Source organism: Humulus lupulus, unplaced genomic scaffold (assembly GCF_963169125.1).
Source record: "Humulus lupulus unplaced genomic scaffold, drHumLupu1.1 SCAFFOLD_43, whole genome shotgun sequence".
NCBI lineage: Eukaryota > Viridiplantae > Streptophyta > Magnoliopsida > Rosales > Cannabaceae > Humulus > Humulus lupulus.
In genome coordinates this window covers 101,339-120,342 of record NW_026908654.1, presented here as the reverse complement: position 1 = coordinate 120,342, position 19,004 = coordinate 101,339, and the positions used below count along the sequence as shown (strand labels likewise).

Sequence of the window (19,004 nt, the reverse complement as noted above, 5' to 3'; positions counted from 1 at the left end):
TAACAAGCCAAATGAGTTTGGCACAAGAGATATCATATCGATTAACGTAAAAAGTCTCATAGAAATGATCCTTCTCACTCGAGTCTTTAGCTACAAATATCATACAAAATTAAAAAGACCCAGATAAAAATTAAGTACCAAGGAAACCCCCAAAAAAAAAAAAAATGTCAATACATTTAAGATACTCCTAAAGAGTATTGAAATTTTCTAATCCAAACAAATTAGGGTTATGATTCAAAATCTCTAAAAAAAATCTACAATAATGATAATTAAAAAAAATAGATCGTATCTTATATTCATTTGATTGGGTAATCAAAAAACGTGCGTTCTCATCCCTAAAAATAGATCTCCACGGCTAGTCTAGAGCATCAACAACATTGCTGGAGCTAGGCTTAAGAAGGTTTGTGATGGGATTCGAACCCTTAACCTAAACAAAGAAGGATGCCAACAAAAGCATTCTTATCACAACACCACATGACATGAGGTGTAATTCAAGTATGATAGTTTTAAGTAATTAGGTCCCATGCATTTACCTTTTCGAAAGGTCTTCATCATCAATGTTCGAAACCCATAATTCATATATCATCAATCCAATGTTTTTATTTCTAATGAATGAATTTTAGAGGTGTTTTACACCTTCTGTATGTATTTTTCTAGAAGGTGATATACCAAATACACAAATTAAAAAGCTTTCTATGAAAAGAAATTTATTATATTTTATTGGTTTGCTTACTGTGACAAGCACAATGGCTAATTGGTCAATCAAACATTTTTTTTTTTAATTTTATTTGTCATATATGGAGAAGAAAGAAGACCAAGCCCATTTGATGCCAAGAACAAATTTCATTGGTAATGCTCTAGAACAAAACATTGTCAGCACTGCCAACTTTATTGGAAATAGGTATAAATCAACATTTACCTTATATGCATAAATATAAATCAAAGTAACTGTTTTGAATAAGAAGATCAAAGCTTTTAATCTTGATAGTAGTAGTACTTAATATGTGGTAATAGGGATAATGGTAATACACGGACGCCCTAGTCTACCTCTTACTTCCTTCCCGTTATTAGAAGACGTAAAAAGTAAAAATACAAATGTATAATAAAGTAGGCCACAGGTATCACGAAGGCAGAGGACGCAATTACCCAGGGAGAAGTCTTGGTATCCAACAATGTGGATTTTGTAGACATCGCATAAGCCAATACCGTTGAAGCAATAGACGCGACATTTAGATTAATGGCCATGACCGAGAAGGTTGGTCGACAGAACCGCTTTTGATATAGCGCCAATTTAAAGTTGAAGAAGATTGAGGCAGCTGAGAAACCGAAAGCCAGTGAGTTAAAGACCATGAACAGTTTGAACGACGCATTGTCTTTTAAGATGGCCATGCCAGCATCGTTGTATCCACCTGGAATTTGGACACCGGCAGCGAATGTGATGCTTGCCACGATTGTCGCCACAAGTAAGTTGACGTTCGCTATGTCATTGCCTAGTTTAAGCTCAAACGCAAGTATCTGTGTGGATGATTCTTGTGCTATGTCCTTGGGGAGTAATTTGTTCTCACCATTGTCTTGTTTAAGCTCGCGTGTAAGTGTCCCGTTGGATGATTCTTGTGCTATGTCCTTGGGGTGTAATTTGTTCTCACCATTGTCTTGTTTACGCTCGCGTGTAAGTGTCTCGTTGGATGATTCTTTTGGATGTACACTTTCCAAGCTCCGTGAACAGAAACTGAACACTTTCATTAACAATAATATAGACTGACCCAAGATCTGCAAGAATGTATATATATTAAACTATACTTAGTCTCTTATACTTTGAAAAGGAAGGATATGCAATCGTTGGATAATAAGTAGAAGATATAAATCTTACGGGGTCGTAGTTATCATACAAAATATCATTGGCCGTCATCCCCTTATTATTAACAGCGTATTTGTCTAGTACTCCACCGTAAACCTTATCAAAGTATAAAAGTATTGTTACCATCGCATAATTTCGACTTAAGATGGCAAGATGTAAGCAAGTATTTCCATCTTTGTCTTTCCAATTTATAACATCCTGACATTCATCCCAAAATAATATATTCGATGCAAAAAATAAAGTGTTTTTACTCTCCGCCGTAACATGTAGAACAGTTCGGTCGTTGTTGTCCAATAATTGGAACATCTTGCGACTATGTATTCCTAAACGATTTGTGGTTAATGCACATGCTGCTCGAAAAGAACCGTTCCTGGCCGAAATGTGAAGAGGGGACATGCCTTCATTGTCTTGGATACAACAAAGGGATGAGCCGCCTGGCGACATAAATCTATACACCAAACTTATCTCGTTCAAGTGTACCGCATAGTGAAGAGGAGTCCATCCATGCTTATCTTTTTCTTGTAAAATATCATCACCATATTTTTGGAAAACCGCCTCCATCACATCCGTATCTATATCTGGCTTTCCTGAAAATAAAATATTTATATATGTTTAAAACATAATACCTGATGTATTCAAAAATATATATATATTTTTTTTTATGTTTTTAACTTTTTTACTGTCATTGATTTTTTTTTTCAAAAATAATACCTGATGTATTCAAAAAAAAGATTTTCGTAGAAGTCAACTAATTGCATAATAACAAGTTTTTTTTAAAAAAAATCAAAATATATTTAACAAAAACTAAATAACAATTAGATATCATACAACAGAACAACTATATATATATAAACTTAAACAACTGAAAAACAAACAAGATGTACCTTTGATTTTCTGTGTTATTCGACCATTGTTACGGATTACAACTGCATGCATAACATTCAAACCATTCCTTCCTGACCAACTTCTATTCTGAGATAATCCTTGTCCATGGACATAATGAACTTTACTTAAAATGAAAATAGCAATATCATCAAGTTCTCTATCGATAGCCAAGAACAATGGCGATTCTCCATCTTTATTATTCGAATAAACTAAATTTGAATCTTTGTCAATTAAAAGCTTAACAATTTCCAACTTATTCATCGTCACAGCTTCATGCAACGCCGTACTTTCCTTCTTATTTGTCTTTGCTAGTAGATCGGAACTGTTTCCTGCTTCAAAATCAACCACCTCATTAAGAAGGAATTTAACCACCTCTAAATGCCCTAACCTTGCAGCAACATGCAGGGGCGTATCACCATTTTTGTTGCTCTCAACCGCATTTAAACATTCATTTTCTTTTAAGAGCTCGACTATGTTGCCTTTATGTCCGGACTTTACCGCATCGTGAAGCTTAAAGATGCACAGCTCATGATCAAGACTACATTTATTAACTTCTGTAGAAATGGACGCCATGTAGTGTTCTTTTATTTAAATCTTCATTAGCCAAAGAATTACCCATAATTAATCTTCAACAAAAAAGCAAGTATAACGGTTATCTATATAAATATATATATATGTATAAATCCAACGGGACGACAATTAAAATGGTTGATAAAACAATTCTGTTCATGACCAGCCAATTCATTTACAATTTCCTCTTTGGCCTTCTCTCATGAACAAAGACAACAAATTGGTTTAGGTAAGCTAAAAACAACTTAGATATCAATGTGTGCAATTGAAAATATATAGTGTAAAACAGTCATTACAAACTACATAATATAGGATAGTCAAAACAAATCAAAAGTCATCTGCTCATGAAATAATATTATTGAATAATGAATAAATGATAAAGTAAGCTGATAAGCCAACTCCCTAACCTTTATATGAAAACACTCCAAAGTTATCGAAGAGAAGATCGATGGAGAGTGAGTACACATCTGCAAAGTGAGATATATATATATATATATCAATTACTAAATATTATTTTTTAATACAAGTTCTTTTTTGTGGTGACCAAAAATATCTCATAAGCTTTTACTAAAGTGTACTCTTTTTTTTTTTTTTTTTGAGGGACCTTATTTGAGCACTCATTTTCAAGTTAGCTGGCTACCGATCACTGCTAGCTACCACATTGATTAGAAAAATCAACTCATACATTTATTACACTGACAAATATTTATTTTAAATTGGTATTACATCCTACTCAACCCAATCACATTATTACACAGTGGATCATTATTATCGTATAATAAAAAGTGCGTCATGACCAGTTTACTCCATTCCATCACTTCTTGTTTTTAAGATACATGAAACTAGACCAGAATGGCGTACCAAGAACCTTCACTATGAAAACGCCATCTACTTCGGTTTATATTAAGATGGAAAGACTTCGGTTATGGCCGACAACTGAAATCGTTCCAAGTAAGTTCAGTAGAAACCGAAGTAGAAATCTATTTGTCTAAAAAAATCCTGAAATTTTGAATTAATAAAAATTAAAGAAAAACATTGTTTATAGTTATTTTAAAAATATATATAATATGATTTAAAATGATAATTTTTTTTAAATTAATATTATGTACTATATATTATTATAATGATATTTTATAATATTTAAATTTATATTAATATAAGTATTAAATATTTAGTTTTGTATTAAATATTATTATAATAATAATATTTTATAACATTTCAATTTATATTAATATAATTATTAAATATTTTCTCTTATATTGTATAGTATTATAATAATAATATTTTATAACATTTGAATTTAAATTAATATAATTAATACATATTTATTTACACACTTTTTATATTGAATTTAAAATATTCCGTTAATATTAACCAAGCAAACCATTAAAAGAAAAAAATTTCATTATTTACACACTTTTTATATTGAAGAAATATATACACACATAATTTTATTTTAATGCAATAAATAGATAGGTCATAGACTTATTTAACATTGAAAGAAATTAGGAGAGACGAAGACTATAAATTTAGTGCCAACTAAATCAACGTCTATATTTATGATACTATAATGAGAATTTATTTAAAAATTGAAAAGACATCTTTCTTTATTATCCAATCATGTTGACAAAACTATCCCATGCAAAACACATTATAATATGAGATTATTATCAGAATATTGCATAATTAATTCTTATTGATTTTTAACAAATTATCACTTTGGTCAAAGCTAAGATTATCATAATATTGTGTAATTAATTCTTATTGAATTTTCAGAAAATTACATTGAGTAACTGATATTACTATAATAAGTATGATTAATTGATTTTCAGAAATTAAGATCCGAGATTTGTGAGATATTTTGGCATTGATACACATGATTGATACACATTTTTAACTTTCCATAAAGTCTAGAAAATGATGTTTCTACTCTCATTCTAAGAGGCACAAATACAGAATATATCACACACAAAAGTCGCAGATATTGGATATTTTCCCACCATTTACTCTAAAAATATAATTATATCATTCAAATGTTACTTTTAACTAATTTAAAGAAAAAATGTTACTGTTAGGTCTTAAGCCGTATCTATCGATCGTTGAATTCAATAATGTTGGGGACTCATGAATTTAGTTGAGGTCTTTTCTATTCCACGCCCACACCGTTAATTAAGAATCAACCTCCCTCACTAGAATGAGTTACGGACACTTGTTGATATTAATATGAACTTAACTTTTATGTGACTAGCTTTTAGTTATACAAAAACTATATTATCTTTGACTGAAAAGTAATTTTTTATTACATTTTATGACTATATATTATACGTATATAATGATGGTTTGACAGAGAAAAGTGTTTCTAAGGGTGATTTGTGATTAAGTGTTGGCGTAGATAGATGGTTGATGAGAAAGGTGGTTGTGCTAAAGGCTTCCCACCAATAGTGCAAATGAATAGAAGCTTGAGTGAGAAGTGTCAGCCTCATTTCAACAATATGACGATTCTTTCTTTCATTTGCCATTTTAAGGGTGAGTGTGAGGACATAGGTGTTGAAAATGAATTCCCAAAGAGTTGAAGAAAGGATCAAGACTTCTAATCTGACTGAAGTGTTTTAATTTTAGTATCAAATTTTCTTTCCACAAATTTTTGAAAATCAATAAAAGTGTTTTTAACTTCTGATTTTAATTTAAGAGGAAATCAATAAAAGTGTTTTTAACGAATAATTATATACATTTTAAATGTTACTTTTAACTTGTTACTAGTTAATAATGCCCAACTAAGTAATATTTTAATATTTCTTATGTTTTTTTATGCACCCCGTAACTAAGTAAGGGTTTAGTAATTGGGAAATTAAATTTGATAGTTTGATTATAATTTAATAGCCTTAATAATTATAAACGAGAAAGAAAAAAAAAATAGAAAGTTTGAATATTAGAGATCTTAAAGAAGTCCGATACAAGTGTTTATGTCTATCTTTCTTCAAAATTTTAAAGAAAATGATAGTTTACTTCATCTAATACAAATATTCAAACTTTAAATTAAAATATTTAAAGTAGTGTGAGTACTCTAAAAACGATGAAAACTAAATAATTATGCAAATAAATATAGAGAAAAGACAAAAAGATACACAGATGCATGAGTCAATCTTTTGTTGTGTAATAATGTGAATGGGCGATGTACGATGTCCTTTAATGCTATATGCCCGGTTTGATTTATTACACTGGCCAAAAGTACATTTTTTATTAATGAGTTGTGTGATTAGACGGAAATATTCATTTGATAAATAAATGATTAAAATTTACTATAAAATTTGAAAATTCGCTAACAAATTCCAAATCTGCTTTTTAACATCGACAACTCATTATGTTATTTAGTCGAATATATTTCTTTTTCTTTCTCATCCTTTTCTTCTTATCTCAATTTTTTTTTTCATTGTGATTTCTAATCTCTAGATTAGGGATGCAATTTTTTTTCCATAGGGACGGGGCTCTACGATAGCTCGCCTCTAATAGGACAAGGAATGCTCATCTAAATGGAGACGGAGTAGGTACCACTACAACAGAACTATGTATTACCGGCGGAGGCTTCCACTGGTAATAATAGCGGATTCGGTCGATAATTTATATTACCGGCGAGGGTCCACCGGTAATAGTCCGCTTGTAATAATCGGTCGGTGATTAGGGTTATTACCGACGGACTGACACCCCACAATATTCTATTAATACCGACTGATTAATAGGGGCGGGACTCCGCTGGAGTAAAAGAATGTCAACCTCGTTTGACTTATTTAATACCAACGGGTCTCGCCCCTATTAATCCGGGCATAATAAATTAATAATATTAAAATATAATAATTCATTTGATTTTATTTAATAATAAATATACATATAATACTTATTTAAAGATAATAAAATCTAACATAAATTAAAATAAATTATTAATAACACAATTAATATTCATCAAACAAAATTACATATAAACTAATCATAAAAATATCAATTGTCTTAATTTAATTACATATAAAATAATCATAAAATAAACATAATAAAATATCAATTGTCTTAATTTAATTAAAAAACATAAATTAATTATTATTGTTTGGATCGGGCCAACTAGGCAAGAAATATTCAATAACATTCAGGTCAATATTTTGATCACCAATGTTAGGGCGCGATAATGGTGGTGAAGCAAACTGTGGTGCTGGTGGTGAAGGATAATAAGCTTGTGGAGACTGCTGCAAAGATGATCCAAATTGTCGAGTATGTGATCGTGCCGAGGGAGACTGATGCAATAAAGTCTCAAACTGACCATACCTTTGCTACTGGGACGAACTTTCAAATTGACCATATCTCTGCTGCAGGTGTTGTTGCTGCGATGAATCCTCAAAGTCACGATGACTAGGATGTGACGTCTGAGATCCTGCAGGGACGTCGGGGCAATAAATAGGTGCGTCCATACATGTACTGAAATTTTTGCGATGTACTTTCATACATGTTAGGAAAATTTTATTGAAGTGGATGAAAATGTTGTTATTGTTGTGGCATCAACCAAGGTGGTGGACTTTGAGAGGATATACCACCTTCAGGTTGTGATGGTAAATACCATTGCAGAAGGCTGTCAAATCGCGACTCAGTTTCTGAACAAGTATGCTGAGGATTACCAGATGGACCTTGTTGAGATCTCAACATCTGGATCTCTTCACGCATTGACTTCATCATCTCCGCCATAGTAGCCATGTCTTCTTAAGGCGTATGAGCAAGTTGGGCTTGTGACTGACTTTGACTTGTGGAGTTGGAGGCTGATTTTTTCCCTTTCCCTTTATTGTAACCCACTCCTCTTTCAAAGTCAGACCTCTCCCCAAGTACTTTACTCATAATCTCGTACTGATCGATCGACGAGGAATCAGCAGCAGATCCAGTTTCAGATCCTTCTGTTGGTCCTTGAGACTGGCTTTGATGTCGTGCGCTCTCAAGCTCTTTTGCCATTTTTTCATGTTCATAAATAGTGCTAGAAACACAATAGTAACATAGTTTAATGAAAATAATAACACAAAAGTTTCTCGAGCTGCGTTGTTGACAAAAAGTTTTGTCGATTTTCTCAACTGGCTTTCTTTCCAAGTATCAATAAAATGTTCATCAGGGTTTGCCTATACAAATGTAGAGATAGTATGTTAGAACGTATAATTTTGTTAAATTAAATTAATATTTTTACTTACAAATTGGTGACGCTTAGCTGCTAACAATTTTGTGCCTTGCATCGATGTATACTTCATTTCTTTTTTTGTTTTTCTTGTTTTGGTTGGATCGCACAATAAATTTTCGGCTAAAAAACAATTGAATAATATATTTCCAACTCTCCTTGGTGCAATGGTTAGGTGGGGCAATGAGAACACTCTCCAAATCTTCCGGCTTAGAGTAATATTTTTTGAAGTGAGTATGTCTGATGTACTTTCTCTCAGAATATCTTTTGTGCATCTCTGTGTAGATAGTTTTGATAACTCTCTTGGGTTCTGGATGACCATTAACATCATAAAAATGCAACATTAAAAAAATAACACTTTAGTTTAGTTTGTAAATGATTATAATAAAAAATTGAGACCATAAGACTTGTTCTAATTTTTTACCTTCATCTTTTGTACGACTTGTTTATTAAATTGTTGAGGTACATCAGTAAAATCCAAGTGATGTCCTGGCAACAACAATGTAAATGAGGTAATTGAAGGTAAATGAGGGGTCCTAATTACATTCTCCAAATCTCATAGCCCCCATGATAATTTGGTGCCATGAGAATTTAGTGTAATTACTTAAATACTATCAATTTTAAATAGTATTTATTACATAATATTATTTTACTACACAGTTACTAACTATTTTGCTAAACATGAGATTATGAATTTATAAGTAATTACCACTTGATATTCAAATACATCTTGTATTTTAAATAACACTGTAATTAATTACTAGGATATATAATTACTACCCTAGCAATTACACGGCCTAGTAATTATATAGTTACTTCCAAACATGCCCTAAAATATTATTATATATTAACTTATGTTATTTTTTTCATAAATAATTTTTTTTAAATATATATTAAAAATATTTTCTCTTTTGTAATAAGTTTATCATAAATTTTGTATATATACATAGTTGTTTTTTTTTTGACAAAATATATACATATTATTTAGGTATAAAAAAATACTTGTTTAATAAATCATGTAAAAGACCATTATATTCTTTAGTAACTAATAATTGTAAATGGTGTTAAACTTACGGGGTCAAGGAACACTTATTTTTCCATTTAGGGGCCAAAAAAAATATTGTATAAAAAATTAGGGGTAAAATAATACCTACTTTGTCATTTAGGGGGCAAAATAATACTGTCAAAAGTTAGGGTAAAATCATACAACTAACAAAAGTTGGGCGACAAAAATTAACAAAAATAGTATACATACCGAGACCTAGGAATATAGGTACCCAAAAAAAATAAAACTTGAACTATATCTGTAAAGACTCATATTTTTTTTATTAATAAAATAGTATTTTTTTTTAAAATAAGGTGGGACCCGCCGAGTCAAGGGTCAAAAGGCCCTTTTTTTTTTTTTTTTTTTTTTCTCTTCTCTCTCTCCCCGGCGTTCTCTTATCTTTCTTCTCATTTCCTTCTTTTTTTTCTTTCTTTTTCTTCTCTCGGCAAGCCACGGCAAGAGCACCAGACCAACCACCGCTGGCCACCATTTTCTAACACGCGACACCTCTGCAGCTCCCCTGACCAGCGACGACAACAACAGCGACGACACCTCTAGAACGAACTTAGCAGCTTGGAGGTTCTAAACTTTACTTGAATGATGAATAAAATGACCGAGTGAATGGTCCTTTTTATTCTCTTTTGCAATAATGCCCAAATGCTTTGTTTTACCTAAAACAAAATTAATTAAATTTAGAGTAAATATTTTCAAATTCATAATATATCAAATTAATTATACGAAGATATTAGTTAAAACTTAATTGATCTTGTCATTATTATAGATTTTTTTCCTAGAAACATCGAAGTTTTACAAACAAAAAAAAAAACTAAAATCAGGCACCAAGTGATGTTAGCTTAAAACTCAGAGATGAAAAAGAGTATAAAGAATGATATGAATAAATTGTATACACTAATTTGAATATAGCTGCCTAAATTAATAATTTATCATACCCCACTTAACTAACATTCATTTTGGTCGAAAAGATTTGAAAATTACTCTAGTAGTTAAACCACACGTTCTTGACTAAAACATCATTTTCACATTATTTGGGGTTTTAATGATAATGTGACAATCGATAAGATTATATGTGATCTATATATACTTTATACAGTACTCTTATTTTCATTTTCTCTATGCCTTTTACAGATGTACCCCTCATAATTTTTTTTAGATTACTTTCCACGCACTCTAAAAAAAATAGTATAAAATTCTCATTAATAAATATATATATATACAGGGAGCTACAACAATGTATTTCTTTTTTTCAACACAACGCCAGTGTATCTTTTTTTTATTTCGGTACCTGAATAGTTATAATCCCAAATTTTTTTATATGATGGTGTACATTATAGCTATCTAAAATATCCTACAGATTTTCAACAAATTCTAAACAAATTATGGTACCAAAATAGGGTCTAAACTGTCTGTTGTACGCGCCTGTTTTTTTGTGTACACATGTAAAATTTGACAGTTTGAACTCTGTGTTCGGCTTCGTCAACTTTTTAAAATTTCTTGAAAATTTGCATGATATTCTAAATACCTACAATGTACACAGTCACATAAAAAATTTGAGATTATATCTATTCAGGTACCGAAATAGAAAAATAATACACCGGTGTTGTAAAAAAAAAAAAAAACGTTGTAGTCGTTCCATTTATATATATATAATTTAAAAAAATTAATTGTTTTACTATATAACTTATTATTCAAAACTAAAACATCTTTCTCAATTGAACATTTCTAGAAAAAAAAAGTAATAATACTAATTAAAAAAATCAAATTAGAATTACTTGTGGGTTAAAATTTATTTATTTTTTTAATTTCTCTTGGCACTTTTTGAGAAAAATTCTTCAATACAAAATTACTTACTAGAGTTGTCCCAGTTTAAGGGCGTCGAATTGAATGAATTGTCTTGAGTCTCTCATAACTGAGCTAGTTTGATAATTTAAATTTAGTAAATTACAAAACAAAAATTCATCTGACAAAAATAATAATAAAAAAAATAGAGAAATTCTCTGCTGGGTATTAACATGTAAAATCTACACATAAAGATAAAATTCTCTGCTCAAAAGCGTATCTTTGACTGATCACTTCTTTGTAGTAGCCAGCTAGTTTTGCATGGCCCGTCAAAAAAAATTAATTACTATTACCATAAAATACATAAATATACAAAATATATACCAGTACGATCTGTCTAGCCAATGATTGAACATGTACAACTCAATGAAAATATTGTTTGTTTGACTGAATTAGGTAGGGTTTGAACTTTGAAGAAGAAAATGGGCATGGAGTGAGAGGGAGAGAGAAAGAGAGATACAGTGCTATATAAACCCCTTTGGATGATCACTGTTTCTCATCAATCAACTCACTCAAGAACCCTTTTCTTTCTGCCTTTTCATCTCAGCCATGGCTCTCCTCCTTACTCAGGTTTATCTATTCATTCCTCCTTATGTTTGGTTCAAAGTTTCGGTTTATAATAAATATGCATATATATATATATATATACTTCTTCAATATCTTCATTATTAGTATATTGTGTTAATTTAACGTGCCTCATTTTGCATGCACACAGGCTGCTGCAACATCTTCGCTCGTGAGTGATCGCTCCCTCAAACTCAGAACCTTTTTGCTCCTTAAGGTTACTTAATTTGTTAGGATTTCTTATTCTTCATTTTCTTCCAAATTACTTTTTGGAGAACTCATTTTTGCTTTTGATATCTTTTAATTGCAGACTACTAACTTGAGCTCGTTTGAGAAGAGGGCACCTTCGGCGATGGCATTCAGCATTGGAGTACTGCAGAGGCTCCCAACAAGAGTTGCTACTGCTGGCAGAATAGTGTGTGCCGTACCACAAGGTGGTAAGGTTCCTGTGGCCCCTTCAGAGCTGGAACATGCGATGAGGCCTCCCACAAATCTATACACGGTTGATTCGCCTCACACAGCCACCGTTCTCTCTGTTAAGAAGATTTCTGGTTCAAATGCTCCTGCTGAGACATACCATATCGTACTTGTTCATGATGGCTCTTTTCCTCACTGGGAGGGACAAGTTTTCGGTGTAATGCCCGCGGTAATAATATGTTATATATATATATACAGCATCTCGTCATATTATTTTTCTTAATATTCATGATTACTAATCTCTCATTTGCTTTTGAAGCCTGAAAATCCTTTCGAACCAGGAGATACCGAAATGCTTAGATACTTTTCTGGTGCTTCTTCAAGGTATGGAGATTATTTTAATGGCAGAACAGTTAGTTTATGTGTGCGTCTTGTCCCTGGTACTACTAGCGAGATTTTGTGCAACTCAAAGCCTGGAGATAAAATTCAACTTACTGGTACGTAAACTAAACTAGCTACATTATATATATATATATATGTGTGTGTGTGTGCTAACGTGTATGTATATGTGTGTGATATATCTAATTGTATATGAAACAACAGGTCCCACTCGTGAAGCAATGATTTTGGGAGACAATAACACCAACGCAACTCACATATTTGTGGCCACTGGGACTGGTATTGCTCCATTTAGAGCCCATCTCGGTCGTTTCTTCAAAGAAAATATTCCAACATTCACATTCGCTGGACATGCTTGGCTATTCCATGGGGTGTCTAATGAGGACAGTAAACTCTATAATCACGAATTTATTCAATATAGAAAAGAGTACCCTGAAAACTTCCGATATGACATAGCATTGAGCAGAGAACAGAAGAACAGCAGTGGTGGAAAGATGTATGTTCAAGACCTTTTCCGAAGGCATGCTACTGAGGTGTTGGTGATGTTGCTTAAGGGAGCCTATATATACTTAGCTGGGCGCAAGGACATGGTGACTCCAATTGAAGATGCCTTAAGGGATGCTGCCACTGAAATCGACAAAGATTGGGATGGAATACTGGCCACATTGAAGAAAAACAACCAATGGCGTGTTGAAGTCTACTAAAGAATGCCATGTGTGTTTGTGTGTGTGCGTGTCTTCTCTCTTTTTATGAGGGAATTAATAAGCTAAAAATTATCATCTATTATATGTCTACATATATGTGTGTTCGTGTGTGTTGTTTCTTATCCTTTCCCATGCAGACTTGTAAGCTGGGAAGATCATTAAGTTACGTACTTGAGTTGTTGTGTAGTAGTTTCTTATATAAGCTATGATGTTTGTCGTTGAGCAATATATTAATATGTTACGAGACTGGTATGCCGAACATGATATAATAATATTCCAAATACCACAAATCTTTATATTACAAGAATGAAAACTATGCAAGAAAACGATTGAAAAAGAAAATGAGAAAACAGAGAATAATGCAAAGGCTCTATTATGTATAGAGCTTGAAATTAACTGTTACATGATCAATAACTGAAAACTAACATCTTTAACTACTATAACAGTAAGCCTCTAACTACTCATAGTTGAGAAATGAGAGACTAAGATTTGAAAAATGTTCTCTGTACATTTCATTTCATTGAATGCTTTTGAGTATAAATACATATCACAGAATAGGTGAAAAATGGAAAAGTTTGTTACAATTGAATTGGTTATAACAGAATACCAATTCGGACAGCATTGACAAAATAAAGAAATTACTATAACTAACTGGAATCAGTTATTGTGGTTCTAACAGCCCCCCTCAAGCTATATTTGGAGTATTCCAAATGAAGCTTGTTACATAAAAACTGAAACCTTGGTGATGAAATAGGCTTTGTGAAGATATCTGCTGGTTGTTCATCAGAGGAGATATATCGAACTTCAAGTTTCTTCTCTTGAACCTGTGTACGAACAAAGTGAACATCTAACTCTATATGCTTTGTCTTAGAGTGAAAAACAGGATTTAATGCCAAGGCTTGAGCCCCTTGATTATCACACCAAAGGATGGGAACAGATGTAGAAACTTGAATGCCAATCTCCTTGAGTAGAGAATGTAGCCAAATGAGTTCGGTTGCAGCAGATGCTAGAGCTCGGTACTCTGATTCAACACTTGATCTGGAAACAGCCTGTTGTTTTCTAGAAGCCCAAGTAATCAGATTATCACCAAGGAAAAGACAATAACCAGTAGTGGATTTTTTGTCATCTAGACTTGATGCCCAATCTGCATCTGAAAAAGCTTGTAAGGTGAGAACTGCAGATTGTTTGAAATAAAGGCCAAGATGTAAGGTTCCTTGAATGTATCGAAGAACTCTTTTGCAGGCATTCCAGTGATTAGTTGTTGGTGCTTTAAGAAACTAACTGAGCTTATTGACTGCAAAGGATAGATCAGGCCTTGTCAAAGTTAAGTATTGAAGAGCACCAATTATACTGCGATAAGTTTCTGGTTTTTCAAGTAAGGGGCTGTCATTTAGGCACAGTTTATTGCCAAGAACCATAGGTGTAGGGACTGCTTTTGACATATCCAAATTTGTTTTTCTGAGTAACTCAGAGGCATATCTGGACTGAGTTAAATGAAGACCAGCAGAGGTTCTGTGCACCTCAAAGCCAAGAAAATAGTTAACAGAACCCAGAGATTTGAGGGCAAATTTTGTGTGAAGGTCTGAAATAAGCTTTGAAATGAGAGTTTTGTTGGCACCAGTGATAAGGATATCGTCTACATAGACGAGAACAATGAGTGGGGAGGCGTTTGTAGAAGTGTAAAAGAGTGAAGTATCTGATGTAGAACAGTGAAATCCCCAACTAACCAGAGCAGTTTTTAACTTTTCAAACCATGCTCTAGGAGCTTGTTTCAAGCCATAGATAGCCTTGTGCAATAGACAAACATGATGAGGATATGTATAGTTAACAAACCCAGTTGGCTGCTTCATGTACACTTGTTCATTTAAGTGACCATTTAAAAATGCGTTTTTGACATCAACTTGCTGAATATCCCATCCAAACTGAACAGCCAAAGAGAGCACTACTCGAATTGTAGAGGCTTTTATAACAGGGCTGAATGTATTTGAAAAATCCAGTCCAGGCATTTGTTGAAAGCCTTTTGCTACAAGTCTGGCTTTGAACTTGTCTAGTGAGCCATCTGCTTTGTATTTGGTTCGAAAAATCCATTTACTACTGACTACATTCATGTTATCTTTGACAAGAACCAAAACCCAAGTATTATTCTGCATAAGAGCCTGAAATTCTTGTTCCATTGCAGCTTTCCAATGTGGTAGCTGAAGTGCTTGCTTAACAGAAGTGGGCTCTTCATATAATATTTGGGAAGAGGTGGTAGCCATGAAAACCTTGGGTATATATATACCAGATTTGGATCTGGTTTGCATAGGATGCCGTGATGGTAGTGGAGGTGGAGATGAAGGGATAAGACTCATTTCAGATGTGTCAGTAGTGGGAGAAGCATTAGCAATTGATAATAAATGTTCAGTAGCATTTTCACTAACCTCAGTATTGTTAGGAGCATGTTCCAAAGAATGTTCAGCTTCAGATACTTGTGGAATATCAGCTGCAATGTTGCCTTCATTTGAGATAGAAGTGGGATGTGCACGCAGTGGGGTGTTATGATTGATTTCTAAGGAAGGATTTGATGATGTAGGAGATGAAAAAGGTAGAACAAATGTAGGTGAAGTAAGATTTTGTTTGAACTGAAGTGAAGTTGGTGGCTGAGATTTAGAGAAGAGGTCAAGATAAGGAAATTCTTTTTCATTAAAGTTGACACTGCGGGCAATATAGATTCTACCACTAGGATGAAAACAACGATACCCTTTGTGGAATGGACTATATCCAAGAAAAAGGCACTTTGAAGTTTTGAATTCGAATTTGTTCTTATTGTAAGGCCTTAAGAAGGGAAAACATGCACAGCCAAAATTTTTTAGAAAGTTGTAATCAGGAACCAGATTATATAGGCATTCAAAGGGTGATTTGTAATTGCAAGTAATCGTTGGCAACCTGTTTATTAAGTAAACAACTGATACAAAGGCATCCCACCAGAAAATCAAGGGTAGTTTGGCTTGTGCTAATAGGGTAAGTCCCATTTCTGTAACATGTCTATGTTTTCTTTCCACTCTCCCTTGTTGTGGGTGTGTATGAGGGCAGGGGTGCCTAAAAATGATGCCTAGTTGTTGTAGAAGAGGTTGTAATTTTCGAAACTCCCCACCCCCATCTGTTTGTAGGCCTTTTAAGGGTAAGTCTAATTGTTTTTCAACTAATGTTTTGAACTGAATAAAGATAGAGTAGGCCTGAGATTTTAGTTTCATAGGATAAATCCAAGAAAACTTTGTAAAATCATCCACAAACAGTAGATAATAAAGGTACCCTTCGGTGGAGGCATGAGGTGATGGACCCCATACATCCACATGAATCAATTCTAAAGGAGAGGTGGTTTTTATTTGAGAGCTTGAAAAATGCATAAGAGAATTTTTTCTATATTGACATGCATCACAGAAATTAAACTCAGATTTGTGACAAGAAATAGACATTTTATTCAAGACATTTGAAAGAACATTAGAGGCTGGATGACCAAGCCTTTGATGCCACAAACTAACTTTTGAAGTAAAATTTGAAGAAACATTAGATGAAACACAATTGTTACATTTATTGAAGACTGACGAGTGAGAAATTGAAGCTGGAAAAGCGCTGGGAGGGATTGATGCACATGGCTTTATTCTGGAAGACGAATTTGAAGAAGGCAGCACCAGCTGATATAGTCCATTTTTAAGTATTCCCTGAAGTAGAACCTGGTTCGTAACAGTGTCCTTAACAAAACAAAAGTTAGATGTAAATTCTATAGAAACATTATTATCACACGTTAGCTTAGAAATGCTTATCAGATTTTTCTTTATGGCTGGAACATGAAGAACATTCTTAAGATGCATAGATCTACTAGCAGTTATATGAGCATCACCAATATTCTTACTGAAAAGTTGAGATCCATTACCAACAAGTAGCTTCTCCTTTCCTTTGTATGTAGTAGGAGTATTGATAGCTGCTGTGGTCGAGGCAACATGGTGAGATGCTCCGCTGTCCATGTACCAGTTTGGATCAGCGACTATATCTGGATGAGCAAGATTGGCTTGCGGAGGATGTTCAGTAGATTCAGTTTCAGTTCCAGAGGAGGTGTTCTCTCCTTGATAGCTTAGGTCGAATCGATGATAGCACTTTAAGGCTATGTGACCTTGTTTGCCACAGACTTGGCAAATCGGACGAGTGGAGTTTGTATTACCACGATTGAAGTTGTGATGGCCACCACGACCTCGGAAACCACGGCCACGGAAGCCTGGATTATTGTTATTGCGGCTGGCTCGTCCGTAATTGGTAGAAACAGCAAGATTAGCTGATGGATTTTGCAGATCCACTGTTGCAATGGCATTTTGTTGTTCAAGCCTCATCTCATGATTCTGAAGTGCAAATTGCAATTCAGGCAAAGTAACATTGTCTCTCGAAGTTAGGTTGACCACTACTGAATCAAATTCTGGTCCAAGACCCCCAAGTATATACAGAATGAGCTCCTCATCACTAATCATGTGACCTGCAGACATTAAGGAATCAGCAATGCAACGCATTTTAAGAAGACACTCATCAATAGGAGTGGCTCCTTTTCTTGTCAGTTGAAGGTGCGTTCGAAGCTGAAGGATCCTGGCCTTTGAAGTATTGGAGAAAATCTGAGCAAGCTCTTGCCAGATCTGAGCGGAAGAAGTGCAGCGAGCAACAAGGCCAAGCATGTTTTCAGAGATTGAGTTGAGAAGCCAACTCATCAGAAATTGATCCAAGCGAATCCAGGAGTTGAAGTCTGGATTTGGAACCAGGCGAGTAGGATCGACAGAATCAGGAACAGTAGACGGGGGTCGAAGACGCGCACCAGTAAGAAAACCTTCAAGATCATGAGCTCGAACAGTCAGTAGAACTTGAGAACGCCAGTAAGTGTAGTTCGTGCGAGTGAGTCGAAGATTTAGTGCAACAATCTGAGCATGAATAATCATCGCTGGAGCTGGATTCAGTGGAGCAACTTGAGGTAGAGAAGAACGAGCATTGGGGGAATCATTCACAGGAGGATCATTGGAGGAAGATGACGCCATTGCAGGTATTCAAGAACTTAGAGGAGAGAGAAAAAAAAAAGGTATGGCTCGTGATACCAGTTGAGAAATGAGAGACTAAGATTTGAAAAATGTTCTTTGCACATTTCATTGAATGCTTTTGAGTATAAATACATATCAAAGAATAGGTGAAAAATGGAAAAGTTTGTTACAACTGAATTGGTTATAACAGAATACCAATTCGGACAGCATTGACAAAATAAAGAAATTACTGTAACTAACTGGAATCAGTTATGGTGGTTCTAACACTCATCAACTAACTCCATGCCTATATCTTTTGTATAAATTCAACTCGGACCAAAGCAGATAGGTTTAATTGTAATGAGAAAAGTGCTGAAATGAGAAAATGAATAGCTCAACCTTGAAACGTTGAGACTGACATATTATATACTGGTAGTGAGAGTACAAGCTCAATGAGTTGTTACAACAGAATCAGTTA

The 19,004-nt window shown here is 33.7% G+C and overlaps 2 protein-coding genes across 2 annotated transcripts; one reads left to right on the top strand and one right to left on the bottom strand.

Annotated features, from left to right (window-relative positions):
* Window positions 1–774: 774 nt before the first annotated feature.
* LOC133810256 (uncharacterized) lies at window positions 775–3,768 on the bottom strand. The gene is made up of 4 exons (XM_062246025.1): window positions 3,721–3,768; window positions 2,743–3,337; window positions 1,871–2,445; window positions 775–1,770 (listed from the first exon to the last, which is right to left on the bottom strand). Exons 2-4 carry the CDS (start codon window positions 3,314–3,316, stop codon window positions 1,051–1,053), a joined length of 1,869 nt encoding a protein of 622 aa, XP_062102009.1. The 5' UTR covers window positions 3,317–3,337; window positions 3,721–3,768; the 3' UTR covers window positions 775–1,050.
* Window positions 3,769–11,961: 8,193 nt separating this feature from the next.
* On the top strand, window positions 11,962–13,496 carry LOC133810262 (ferredoxin--NADP reductase, root isozyme 2, chloroplastic-like). The gene is made up of 5 exons (XM_062246033.1): window positions 11,962–12,024; window positions 12,128–12,193; window positions 12,287–12,622; window positions 12,713–12,890; window positions 12,997–13,496. The coding sequence occupies exons 1-5, from the start codon at window positions 11,962–11,964 to the stop codon at window positions 13,494–13,496; spliced, it is 1,143 nt and encodes a 380-aa protein (XP_062102017.1).
* The last annotated feature ends 5,508 nt before the right edge of the window (window positions 13,497–19,004 follow it).